The following is a 12,545-nucleotide window of genomic DNA, read 5'->3' on the forward strand; positions in this document are numbered from 1 at the left end:
AGTGGTGTGACCGGTGACGAGGTAGGCCAAAGCCTGATGACAGTGGTCCCGGCCGTGGTCCCGGCCTGAGCGGATCGCAACCATGGGGTGGCTAGGCCCTGCAAGCTCGTATGCTCCTGATGCACACCATACACATGCATGCGTTGCATATTGAGCATTGATACAGTTATCAAGAAGACGCTGTGTGTGAAAGCGGAATGGCGGGATGAGCATGAACACCTGAACATCGGATTTTGGGCTCAGCTGCGAGCGTGGTACCGCACAACATAAAATGCCACCGCGAAGGCAGGCAGCAGGGCGGGGCGTGCGGACTAGGCTTTCCAGCGACGCAGGTGCAGTGCATGCCTTGTTGATAAAGTATGCCAAGCGAGCCGAAACCAATGGGGGCCTGAGGGACATGTCCGATCCGGATGCTGATGAACTACGGTTGGCCATGACGAATCTCAGCCAGGGTGGGCTGGATGGCGCGAGCCAGCTTGACGAACACGGCACGCTGGAGTTCTGGGCGGCCACCTACTCGGTGCAAGCCTACGCGTTGCGTGACTACTGCGCACTGTATACGGATTTGCACCAGTTGCTGGAGCAGCGGCAGGCGCAGAGAGGCGGGGTGGTGGTGCACGTGGAGGAAGAGACTGGGGCGGTCCGGCGGGCGGCGCAACGGGTTACAAGGTAGGCTCTGCGTGCGCGGGAAGCAGCTGCTGCATGCGCTTGGAAGACGCGGTACTCTTTCAATCGCTATACTATAAACTCATCAGCAAAATGCTTGCGCAAAGGCATGCGGCTGCCCAAGCAACTGGCCCCACGATCACACCACCCTGCAGGATGGCGACCGTCCTCTCCTGCTTCCCAGCCATCACGGCTTCATGTCGTGCCTTCACCAAGACGTCCGTGGGGTACGAGCGGCGCGTGCTGGCGCTGCTGCGTGCCGACACGCTCAAGTCGTACGCAGCCGTGTTTGAGACGGTGGCGCGCAACGGGCTGCCGGCGGGGAAAATGGGCGACAACGTCATCTTAACGTGCGGTGCGTGCAGAGCGAGGACATGCTGGCTAGCTAGCTAGCTAGCTAGCTAGCCAGCCGGGGCTTTTTAGTACGACGGGCTTGGCTTATTTGGAAAAGAGCGCTGCGGCACGTGTGGAGGACTTGCGTGTACGGCGATCATTGTTCGTCTTACGTACGGGCGGGCGGAGCGGCGGTACCAGCAGGGCGCCCGACAGCTCGCTGCGCGCACCGCCGTAAAAGGACATGGCTCACGCCGCATTGCACGTCACGCTCCGGACCCATCACGCCACGCCTGCAGGCTCGCTGATTCAAGGCATCTCCGGTGTCATGGGCGTACACACGGTGCCCTGCGACAGCAGCGACGACTACAATCTGGAGATCTACAGCGAGTTCGTGAAGGCGAGTTCGGCAAGGCCGCCCATGCGCAGCATTATGTTGCGCTTTTTTGCGCGCGGCAACGAACTTGTCTGTGTCGAGACGGTGCAGCTGTGACGCACTTCGCCTGGGGCCAGCAGATTGCGCGCGCTCCTGACGTGCGTGCGCCATTCAGCGCGTACCTAGCTAGGTGTGGGCTGTCATGCGTGAGCTGTCGCGCGCGTCCGCAGGCCGCGGCGGAAAGCCACGTGCTGGACCACGCCTGTCGCATCGTCCTGCGCGGTCTGGAAGCCGAGGCGACGGCTGCGCCGAAGTCTGTGCAGCGCGTGGGGCGGTCCCCGGACATGGATATGCCAACGTTGCTTGGACACTTTCACCTGGCCATCAACAAGGTACGGGGCTCCAGGTCGCTGCAGGCTGCTGCTTGCGCTTGCTGTTGGGTAGCTTGTCATCGGGCATGCTTTTCTTGATTGCGCTCTGCTGTCCGCTCCACGTGCGCCTGCCAAAGCGTACGGCACGCACTCTCCCGGAAGCTCCAGCCCGGGCACATGCACTATCAGCACTCATCCGATGCTGAAATCGTGCATGCGTGCATCTGCAAAACCCTGGGAGCTCCAACACACGCTTGGCCCCCACCACCTCGTGTGTTCCTGTGTTGCCCCCGGCTGCGGTTTGAAGGGTGCATTCGCTTCGCGCTCGCATAAACCCTCCTGCGAACCCGGCTGCAAATTCGGTTGCCCGGTTGCCTTGCACGCTTCGTTCAGACCGTGCTCTCGCTGGTGGCGCCGCTGGAGCTGAGGCAGTCTAACGGCGCACTGCACCCTCGGCCGCTGGCGGCGCCGCGCACGGGCACGGACCCCGCGCTGCTGGCGCTGCTGCCGGCCGTGCGGGGGGTGCTGAGCGGCACGGGCGTGCAGATGTGGGCGGCCAAGCAGCTGCTTGACGTGGCGAACATGGCGGCGACGATGGGGCCTGCTGCGGCCACGACAGGAGCCGCGGAGGCTGAGGGCGCGAGCCGTTACCTCGGCTTGCCGCCCGCTGTCCGCACGCCGCCGCGCCTGCTGACGCACGCTGTGCTGCTCTCCAGCGGTCATGCGGACGTAACCAACTCGCTGCAACTCGCGCTGAGTGTTGCCAGGGCAATGTGGGAGGTGCGACATGGGCCATCGCCTGCGCATCGCCCGTCGTGCTTTCAGCAGTGCGGTCATGCTTTGCCGCCGTTCGTTAAGACCGGGGCTGCTTGCCTGAGGTAGGTCTGTGTACCCCAACATGGCGCAGATGACGATGTCGGGTCCGCTGGCACCTGTTATGAGGATGCCGGGGGCGCCGGCGGAAGGCAGCACAGCAAGACGCGGCGTCGCCACAGCAGCCGGTCCCGCGGCCGGTGGCTCGGCGGCCGGTGGTGCGTCGGGCGGTGGCTCGGTGGCCGGCGGCTCGGCGGGCGGTGACTCCGCGGCCGGCGGCTCGGCGGCGAGTGGCTCGGCGGCGAGTGGCTCGGCGGCAGCGAGGACCAGCAGTCTCTACCGGCTGCCGCGCTCCATTCCGCTCAGCGCGGGCCAGGTGTGCGCCCTGATCACCACGGCCCTGAACGGCGTGGTGGAGCCCCAGGCCCAGGGCCAGGCGCTGTACGCCGTACGCCGCGGCTCCCAAGTACAGGGCGAGATGGCGAGTATGGTGGCGCTCGCCTGCCGCCTGGCGTCGGAGCTGCAGCCGCAGCGCGCCGCCGCCGTCCTACGCAGGCTGTGGAAAACAGCGGCCTCGTGGCTTGTGCACATGCGCGCGCCCGAGGCACACGTTGCGTTAAAGCGCATGCTGGCGTCGCTGGGCGCACTGCTTCTACACGAGTATCCGGGGGAGGGCGCGGCGAGCGCGAGGCCGCAGCGGGCGACCGCAGGTGTGTTGACGTTGGGCTGGGCTCGCGGGCGCACTCATGACGGATTGCAGAAAGCTGCGCTGGTGGTGTAATCGGAAGGAAATAATTCAGGCTGTGTAGTCGGCGATGTTTTGCCATGTTGAGCCCTCACCTCAGCTGGTTCAATTCGTGTTGTTTGTTTGCCTTGCTGCAGCTGGTGGCCAGGTCAAGGCCGACGGCCGCACGCTGGCGTTTGCTGTCGCCCTGGAAGCGGGCCTCGTGGAGTGGCTTGCTGCGGCGCTGGAGGGCGCTCTTGCAGGCGCGGCGGAGTGGCATGTCCCAGCCTACGGCGTGGCCATGCTTACCGACTTATTGCTGCGGCCCTCGTGTGCGCTGCCTCCGCTGCTGGCGCATGCCGACGGCACGAGTCTGTTTCGCCTTCTGGAGACGCTGCGCATCGCTGGTGAGACCACCAGGGACCAGATGACGCTTCGCGGCCAAGACCCCCAGGCAACCAAGGAGTATGTGAGTCGTGTGGTTGGTTGACACGGTGTGCGAGGAGTGGCCGCATGCCGACACACGGCGTATTACCCTGCCGCTAACGCTGCTTCCCCCGCGCATGGCATCACGAATGCCGTGTGATGTTTGCAGTTTGTAACTGCCCGCGTGTACATGTCTGCTGCAGGTGCTTGTGGGTGGCAACGTAATGTGCATTATTGTACAGCTGCTGGAGCAAGTGACGGCGGTGTACATGCGAGCGCCGCCAGAGGGTCTGGAGAGTTGCATCCATGGCCCGGGCGACAGCAGCAGCGGCAGCAGCGCGGGCGGCGTGCCTGGTGCGGCTGCGGCCGGGTCGGGCGGCCTACCTGGTCAGCCCGTTCCGGACGCCGCCGCCGCCGCCATCGACCGCACGGCGGCGGCGTTGCTGACTAAAACGTGCCGTTCGCAGGTGCCCAAGCAGCGGCTGCGGCGGATGTGGCTGATGACGCGTGGGAGAAAGCCCTTTGCCGTGCTGGCGCTGTCGCGTCTGCTCCCGACGCTGTTCCCATTCAGGCAGGCCGCCTTCTTAGACGCAGGCGCACGGGACTCAGTGCTGGGCCTCACCACCGTCTACACGGCCCCGGCGCTGCAGCTGCTGCGGGTGGTGCTCGCCTTGCCCGCCGGCAGCAGCTGTGCAGCTTCGCCCACCGCGGCAGCGCGCCAGACCGCGGCCCTGAGGGAGTCAAGGGCCGAGTCGTGGCGCGGGCTGCTCATGGCCGATGAGGGCGTGGCGTTGACGTGGGTGGCGGCGGTCCTCGCCGCCGCCACCGCGTGCAAATGGCCTGAGGTCACCGCGGCGGCGCTCGACCTGTTGGAGGTGCTGGTGCTGGCGCTGCCGCCAGAGGCCGTGGCGGCGCGGGTGCAGCTGGTGCGGGGGGCGGGCGTCGCAGGGGCGGCAGCGCTGCCGCCCGCAGGTCGGATGCTACCGCTGGTGCTGGGCGAGGGCTGGCTGCGGCAGCAGGGCCGGGAGAAGCTGGCGGCGGCTCTGACGGAGAGGGCGTGCCGCATGTCGCGTGGCGCGGACGGCGGCGGCAGCAACAGCAGCAGCGGTGGCGGTGGCGGTGGCGCCGGTGGTGGCGCTTGGCCGTTGTGCACCCAGTGGACAGATGCCGACCTGCAGCTGTGCGAAGCTGTGGCTGGGAAGCACCAGCTCGCCTCAGTTCCGGAGGTGCCCGCGCCCATTGAGGTGATGTGGCTGCTGCCGAAGGAGCTGGGAGTCAAGGTCTGTGCCGGGCCGGGCTGCTCGCAGCTTGATCCGGGCAAGGTGGCCTCATCCCATCACGCGTGCGAGGGCTGTGCGGTGGCCGCCTACTGTTCCGCCGAGTGCAAAGCGGCGCACGTGCGGGCGGGGCACCAGAGGCTGGAGTGCGCCGGCATGCGGGCGGGCAGGGAGACGTGCGAGAGTTTGTACGCTGGCCGCTGGCCGGAACAGTGGGCGGTGTGACCTGGTGTGGAATGTTGCCTGCCATGCCAACGAACCACCGGGGCCAGACCCTGTAGGTGGCCGGCAGTCCCCGGCAGGCAGTCGAGGCCAGGACACCAGGACAGTACGTGGCATTGATTAGACGCCGCCAGCGACAGGTGGCGCGCAGGTGATAGCGGAGGGCTGCGGACTCAGTGCTATCGACGCAGTTGATGCTGATTTCGGGGCCTGGGCAAGGCTGACAGTTAGGGCTGACAGTCGCGAATTCACGATACCGGTACAGCGGGGCTTGTAGAGCAAGGCAGATGACCAGTCGACGAGCTAGTTGATACGCCACATCCGCCACCACGCCAGGTCACGACAGAGCAGGGCTTGGGCGTGGAGCCAGGGGCGGTGCAATGTGTCGCACACTCGCATCCTTCGGGGGAGTAAGCCAATGCGGCAATGCGGGAAATCAAAAGTAGCTGGATGTATCGGTGTTCGGTACTATGGTAGCAAGACTGGCTGAGAGGTCTATAATACCAGTTGAGCCTCCTGTCCGGCCTAATGGGTCCTGTCCGACGGTCCGAGCATGCTGTGCAGCCTCTGCACCCAACCGGGTCGGGTTACTGTGTGTTCGTGATGGAACATGGCAAGGGGCAGGAAAGCGTAGTCCCGATGTGTGTGGCTCCCACCCGTGCCCACATAAATGCGTAGCAAGAAGGGACAAGGCATTGGTGCGTCGTTCGCGCGCTGTTACTGTACCGACGGTAGCTGGCAGGTTGTGTCGATGTTTTGTTACTGTGTGTGTGCCCGTTAATGTGCGATCGGACAGGTCAAGTGGCAGGCAGGCAGGGTCATCAGCCCCGCTACTGTGCTGATACCCACTTCCCAGCTTTTCCGGTATAATGAGCGCAAGCGCATACCGGTAGTTGCGAGACGGTACAATGTTCCGTGCACCTCCTTGCCCCTGCGCCACCCAGTCCACTGCCAAGTAACAGTCAGCAAGCACTTCGCTAACAGTAATAGTCGCATGCAGCATCAAGGCCGCTCTCTCACATGGCCTCTTGGCCGCCTCGCACTACAAGCAAATGCACTTGAACATCTCTCCCCTTGCCTGTCACTGACTCAGGCTAGCAGCTCCGCTACTGCTTCACGCTCCGACTAGTTGAACACACACCTCGACAACATTCCGCTCAGACTCTACACGAATACCCGAAACAATACGAACTGCTGTAGAATGCGTTCTTAATCCCATGCGTGTTAGCGCAAAAGGACGACCTTTCATCCCCGCAAGCCAGCGGCCACGGCTGTGCTTTAGCGGGGGCTGTAGCGGCCGTAGCTGGGGCTGCCGCGGCCGCGGTCAGCGCCAGGGGCCCGGTCCCGAGACCGAGACCGGGAGCGGGACCGGCGCCGGCGGTCGGGGCTGCGCGAGCGGCTGCGGGCGCGGGCGGCACCGCCGCCGTACGACGACCCACCAGCGCCAAATGACCCGCCTGCCGCGCCGCCACCGTAGCCGCCACCACCAAAGCCACCACCGCCGCCGCCAAAGCCACCACCACCACCGTAGCCACCGCCACCGCCAAATCCGCCACCGAATCCGCCGCGTCCGCCACCGCCGCCGCCGCCGGCCCAGCGGTTGCGGCCGCCGCCGCCGAAGCCGCCGCGCATGGCGAGCTGCTCCAGCTCGGGCGAGATGGTCTGCCCCGCCTCGCGCATGACCTGCATCAGGTCGCGCGCGTGCTTGGCGTCCTCCTGCGACATGAAGGTGTAGGACTCGCCGGTGGCGCCGGCGCGGCCCGTGCGGCCGATGCGGTGGATGTAGTCCTCCGTGCCGGTGGGGAAGTCGAAGTTGACAACGGCGGCGACGTTGGGGATGTCCAGGCCGCGCGCCGCCACGTCGGTGGCGACCAGGATGGGCGTGCGGCCGTCCTTGAAGGCCTGCAGCACGTAGTCGCGCTCGCTCTGCTTCTTGTCGCCGTGAATGGCGGCGGAGCGGAACTCGCGGCCCATCTGGTAGGACAGCTGGTCGCACATGCGCTTGGTGGTGCAGAAGATGATGATGCGCGTGCCGGGCGGCTTGGCGCGGATGATCTTGGCCAGCTCGGCAAACTTCTCATGCATGCCGTTGACCACGCTCACGTACTGCGTGATGGACTTGTTGGCCACCAGCTTCTCCTCCACGCCGCCGATGAACACGTGCACGGTCTGGTTGACCACGAACTGCGAGGCGATGTGCTTGACCTCGCGCGGCCAGGTGGCGGAGAAGAAGAGCGTCTGGCGCTGGCGCGGCAGCGTGCGCACGATGCGCTGGATCTGCGGCTCGAAGCCCATGTCCAGCATGCGGTCCGCCTCGTCCAAAACCAGGTACGACACCTGTGATGTGTTTATACAGGGCGGGAGCGGAGTCAGATACGGTGCCAAGGGGGAATTGCCAAGGGGGAATCAAGGGAAGAGGACAGAGACGCAACTTGCCGAAGTTATGGCGGTCAACAACCCGCAGCTCAAACAGCTCCAAGCCGCCTTCCCAAAGAGCTGCAGCCCCCGCAGCCTCTCGCAAGTGCACACACGGCCTCACACAAAACCCGCTCACACCTGCTGCAGGCGCACTTGGCCCGCCTCCAAGAAGTCGTTCAGGCGGCCGGGCGTGGCGATCACAATCTGCACGCCGTACTGCAGGTCGCGCAGCTGCGGGCCCTTGGGCGCGCCGCCGTACACGCAGGTGTTGCGGATGCCTGAGGAGCGGCCGAACTTGTCCGCCTCCGTCTTGATCTGCACCGCCAGCTCGCGCGTGGGCGCCAGCACCAGCAGCGTAGGCCCCACGCGCGCGTCCTTGCGCGTGGCCTGGATGTGCAGCATGCCGGGCAGCAGGAAGCCGCAGGTCTTGCCGGAGCCGGTCTTGGCGATGGCGACCAGGTCTCGGCCGCTCAGCGCGATGGGCCACGCCTGCGCCTGGATGGGCGTGGGCGACTTGAAGCCGGCGCGGCGGATCTGTAGGGAAGAGGAAATGATGGGGAGCGGGGGTCAGCCGCCTCGACGTATGCAGAAGCACAGCGGGGCAGGTTGAGCAGCATCAGAGTCTGAGCAGCATTGCAAGAGTACAAGTGTTGCGGTGCTGGGTGTAAAGCTGTGGGCTGTGCCGAGTCTGATCGATGGGGTGCTGTGCCAAGTGTGGCAGTACCGGCATCAAGGGCCCCCTCTAATTTTGTGGCCCCACGCTGTGATGCTGCCGCCCCGACCATCCGGCCAATCTGCTGGCTGACAACTGACAACGCCGCCCCTAGCTGCAAGCGCGCTCCGCTTAGCCCTTCCGCCGCCCCCTCCGCTGCTGCCGCCGCCACCACACAGCTCCCCGCCACCGCTAGCAAGGCCGCACGACACTGGCCGGCGCACGGTAGGGCGCCTGCCCAGTACTCGCCTTGACAGGGCAGCGTTAAGAGGCCGGCGAGCCGAGCACGTCACCCCGACCTGCCACCTGCCCGCGCGCGTATGAGTAAGCGCGTGGCGTGGCGGCAAGGCCAGGGGCCGGTGCTCCTGCACTCCGTAAAGCAGCCGGGCTTGGTGGGGTAGCCACACCGTCAGTGGGCCCCCGCCACCGCGCCCACCGCACCTCTCCGCGCTTCTACTGCCAAGCGCCCTGCAGCGATCTGAACTGAGCAGAAGGCGCGGCTGCCTTTCAGCGGAGCAACTAGCTGGAAGCGGAGGCGGAGGCGCAACCGGGCCGTAGTCATGGCACAGGGAGGTGGCGCGTTGGCGTGGCACGTCCTTGCCAGCGCCGCCGCGACCACCTCCAGTCGCGCAATTGCGGCCACGGCGCCGCTGGTAGCACGGTGACAAAACACTGTGCACTGTGCCAAGGTGGCGGCACCTTGCAGGGCCATACAAATGGCTCCGCAATCATAACCCTGCCAGCAGCGCCGCCGGCAGAAGCCGCGACCTGCTACCGAGTGGCCGTGCTGCTGCGCCTGAAGCCGACCCTCTGTAAGGCCTGATGCCAGGTGTCGGCTCAATGTGGATGCGGAGGCAGCTGTGACCTAATAGTGTCCGCTCAATTGGAAACTGGGGCTGAAATTCTTGTAACGCGCTGCTGAGCTGCCGTCAGGGCGGCCGGGGCCACGGAAGGGCGCGCTGCGCCCTCTGCCCGTGGGACACGGGGCGTACCTCATCCAGGATGTCCGGAGGGAACCCAACCGACTCAAACGTCTGCAGCGGTTCAGGCACATGGTCTCCCTGCACGGAGATGTCGTGTTGCCGGCGGTAGTCGGCGGAAGACATGAAGCCGTCGGTGGACACGGGCGCGCCCGTCATGCCCGTCTTCTGGACTGTGGTGGCGGCGTAGCCGTTCGCGCCATTGGCGGCACCGTTGCCGTTGGACGCGTAGTCGTCCTGAGGGGTCGTGAAGTTGGCGTCGCGTTTACAGGTTTAGCGGGGCAGTAAGAGGGCTTGCGGCGGGCTAAGGGCGGGCTTAGGGCCTGTGGACCATAAACGCGCGGCCCTTGGCGGTCGGCGCGGGCCTGCGAGCGGGCTGACTCAAAGCAGCCGCAGCAACTGCGCGTTGCCAGCACGGGTTCAGCACACGACGTTGTTACTCTTATGTATGCATGCGTAACGCTGCTCACCCGGCCACGGTCGCGGCTGTAGTAGTCGCCGCCTGATGCAGGCGCCGGGGCGGCCGCGGCGCCGCCTGGCCGGTCATATGTAGTAACTGCATAGCAGCGAGCAAAATCCGTAAGAAGGGTCAGCTCCGGGCAAGCGGTCAACTCTTGAGGAAACCCGCCCATCGGGTGCTCCAGAACAACTCAGCGGCTGCACTCACCATTGGTCGTAGGGTTCCAGTAATACTGTCAAGGGAAAGACAGGCAACGGAAAGGCACAATGGCGTCAAGCACGGTTGCAAAATGGCGGGTTGCAGCGGAAGCCCCTAGATTTGCCATCAGCGCCGCACCTTCAGGCGACTGGTTGGGTCAAACAGGGCCTGCCACGGAGACGGCAGGCTTGGGTCATCGACCCGCTGAACGCCGCTCATCCTAGCAGCTGACGCTCAACAAGAATCTACCGTCGATGTGTGTTCTGTGGAGTCGACGCGTAAGTGGCCAGCTGACAGGTTCTTCCAAGCAGCAGAGCTATGCCCTGTGCAGTGTGCAAGAGCAGGGCTCGGGCAGGCGTGTTAAACCAGGAATGGGCGCGACGCCCGATCGCAACTCGGGCCCTACTCGCCCCACCACCTTGATGATCTAGCCCGCTAGCCAAATAGGTTATTCTCTGCACAAGGATCTAGGCTAGCAGGCCGCGCACTCAGTCCAGACAAGCCTGCTATGCGGGCCGGTGGCAGGGGTCGCTGTAAACGGACTTGACAAATGCATTCATTGCAAAGAGTACTTTAGGACTTACGTAGCACTGGAAACAGGTAGCAGCCTTCACGTACTGGAAATTCCCACCGCCCGGCTGGGTTCGCTGCGCAAGTATTGTCCCTACTGCGTTGCCTACGAACTGATAAACCTTAATTGGCATTAGGGTCATCGCAGCCACTGGCACGCCCGCAGCGCTCGAGTTGTCATCGAGGTGCACTCGCGGCCAGGGTAGCCGGAAGCACAGCCGGCCCGCACATACTTGACAACCTCGGTGCAACGGCGTAAAGTCTACACCGCAACATGGTGCATGTGCCATTTTTCGGCATCGACCTGCCGGAGCCCCGGCTCGCGGCGGTCATGCCCGACGCCGTGTACGCGCTGGTGCAGGGCACTCACAAGCTGGGCGAGTACGCGCACGACCTGGTCTTCCCGCCCACCCCCGAGGATCTGCGCAAGCTGGAGCAGCAGGTGAACGCCACGATACCGCGCGAGTTTGACCGCGTGCGGCAGCGCTACGCGGAGGGCAAGATAGCCAACGACGAGCAGCTGTCCAGCGAGCTGGAGGACGCGTCCTTCAACTGGTACCGCCGGCAGCTGCGCACCAGCGTGGTGGGCGCCACGGACGAGGAGCTGGAGGATGTGGCGGTTCGCAAGCTGCGGCTGGAGCCGCCGGCGCTGCAGGCCTCGCTGCAGGAGCGCGCGCTGGCGGCGGCGGTGACGGCGGCGGGCGGCGTGGACCTGGCGGCGGAGGTGGCGGACGCGGCGGCGCTGGCGGCGCTGGCGGAGCAGGAGGCGGAGACACGGCGGCTGCTGGCGGCGCGGCAGGCGCGGCTGGCGGACCTGCGCAAGCAGCTTCGGCCGGCGCACCGCCAGGCCATTGGCACCATCACCAACGCCAGCGCGGGCATGCTGGTCGGCGTGCTGGTAGTCAAGTCGGTGCTGACGCTGGTGCGGCGGCTGTTCCGGAAGAAGCGGCCGGCGGGCGCCAAGGCGCCGGCGGGCGCGGCGGCGCGGCGGCAGGGCTCGGTGCAGAGCTCGGCGGCTCAGCTCCAGTCGCTGGCGGCGCCGGCGGCGCGGCAGCAGCAGCAGTCCGCGGCGGCGGCCCTCGCGTCGGCGCAGCAGGCGGCGATGCGGCCGCAGGCCGGCGCGTCGGCATCGGCGGCGGCAGCAGCGAGCGGCAAGGCAGCAGCCAGCAAGGAGCAACCGAAGGCTGGAGCAGCGGCGGCTGCGGCAGACGCTGGGGCAAAGAAAACGAGGATTGTGAAGAAGCGGTGATGAGGGGTGGCGTGGCAGCGGTCTGCAAATCGGCTTGTAAGAAGGACTAGATAGTGCACGCGGCCTCAAGTGCTTCCGGATGTCATGCACAGATTTCGTACAGAACCCTTAAACCTCGCAGGAGCTTTCGTGGGTGGCATGCAAACTCCTGCAATTGCCAGAGCTGTCATGCGGATCGTTGCAAGGCGCTGCTGTATAGATTAAAATTGAGGTGGCTCAGTTGACATGACTCTGCGGCGGCAGTTCATAGGCGTCGCCGGGTATGAACGTGAATGCGACATTACAAGAAGGGACAGGGCCGCCGGTATGGTAGCCAGCCTACTGTGCGAAGGATCGGTACGGTACGGTTTCGTAAGTGCGGCCTCCGGCCACCCTGCCACCTCTGTAGGCCTGACGGTCGACAGGCAGCCATGCTTAGTGTGCATACATTTCTGCTTGAATACTAAGAGGGTTTGGGAAGTCGGTTTGCCCGCGAGCAGCAATTGCGGATTCTTCCACCCGCACTCTCAGAGCCTTCGATTACTTGGCTGCTGCGCTTATGCGCTGGCAGCTCCACAGCATCCCACCGTCAGGGCAGCCCTTCCCGTGTAGGCGTCATGGGCAACCTGCGGACAAGCATCAGCGGGGATCCGGAAGAATGATGGGGAGGGGGCTGTGATCAAAGAAACGGCGTGGAGGATCCCGTCGTTCTCACGGTACTGCCGCGGTGAGAACTTGGTAATCCTGTCTGTGAGTCCGACTCCTTCACAC

The 12,545-nt window shown here is 65.2% G+C and overlaps 3 protein-coding genes across 3 annotated transcripts; 2 read left to right on the forward strand and 1 right to left on the reverse strand.

Moving 5' to 3' along the window:
- Positions 1 to 171: 171 nt before the first annotated feature.
- CHLRE_01g021550v5 (uncharacterized protein) lies at positions 172 to 5,953 on the forward strand. The gene is made up of 8 exons (XM_043058481.1): positions 172 to 669; positions 822 to 1,021; positions 1,299 to 1,399; positions 1,606 to 1,767; positions 2,140 to 2,526; positions 2,654 to 3,269; positions 3,442 to 3,752; positions 3,913 to 5,953. Exons 1-8 carry the CDS (start codon positions 434 to 436, stop codon positions 5,209 to 5,211), a joined length of 3,312 nt encoding a protein of 1,103 aa, XP_042928395.1. The 5' UTR covers positions 172 to 433; the 3' UTR covers positions 5,212 to 5,953.
- A 2-nt stretch (positions 5,954 to 5,955) lies between these two features.
- Positions 5,956 to 10,299, reverse strand: CHLRE_01g021600v5 (uncharacterized protein). The gene is made up of 6 exons (XM_043058482.1): positions 10,115 to 10,299; positions 9,986 to 10,010; positions 9,789 to 9,874; positions 9,331 to 9,555; positions 7,765 to 8,160; positions 5,956 to 7,545 (listed from the first exon to the last, which is right to left on the reverse strand). Exons 1-6 carry the CDS (start codon positions 10,193 to 10,195, stop codon positions 6,487 to 6,489), a joined length of 1,872 nt encoding a protein of 623 aa, XP_042928396.1. The 5' UTR covers positions 10,196 to 10,299; the 3' UTR covers positions 5,956 to 6,486.
- A 102-nt stretch (positions 10,300 to 10,401) lies between these two features.
- Positions 10,402 to 12,493, forward strand: CHLRE_01g021650v5 (uncharacterized protein). The gene has a single exon (XM_043058483.1). It carries the CDS (start codon positions 10,821 to 10,823, stop codon positions 11,793 to 11,795), a length of 975 nt encoding a protein of 324 aa, XP_042928397.1. The 5' UTR covers positions 10,402 to 10,820; the 3' UTR covers positions 11,796 to 12,493.
- The last annotated feature ends 52 nt before the right edge of the window (positions 12,494 to 12,545 follow it).

The sequence above is a fragment of the Chlamydomonas reinhardtii genome, chromosome 1 (assembly GCF_000002595.2).
Source record: "Chlamydomonas reinhardtii strain CC-503 cw92 mt+ chromosome 1, whole genome shotgun sequence".
In the NCBI taxonomy this organism is placed as follows: domain Eukaryota; kingdom Viridiplantae; phylum Chlorophyta; class Chlorophyceae; order Chlamydomonadales; family Chlamydomonadaceae; genus Chlamydomonas; species Chlamydomonas reinhardtii.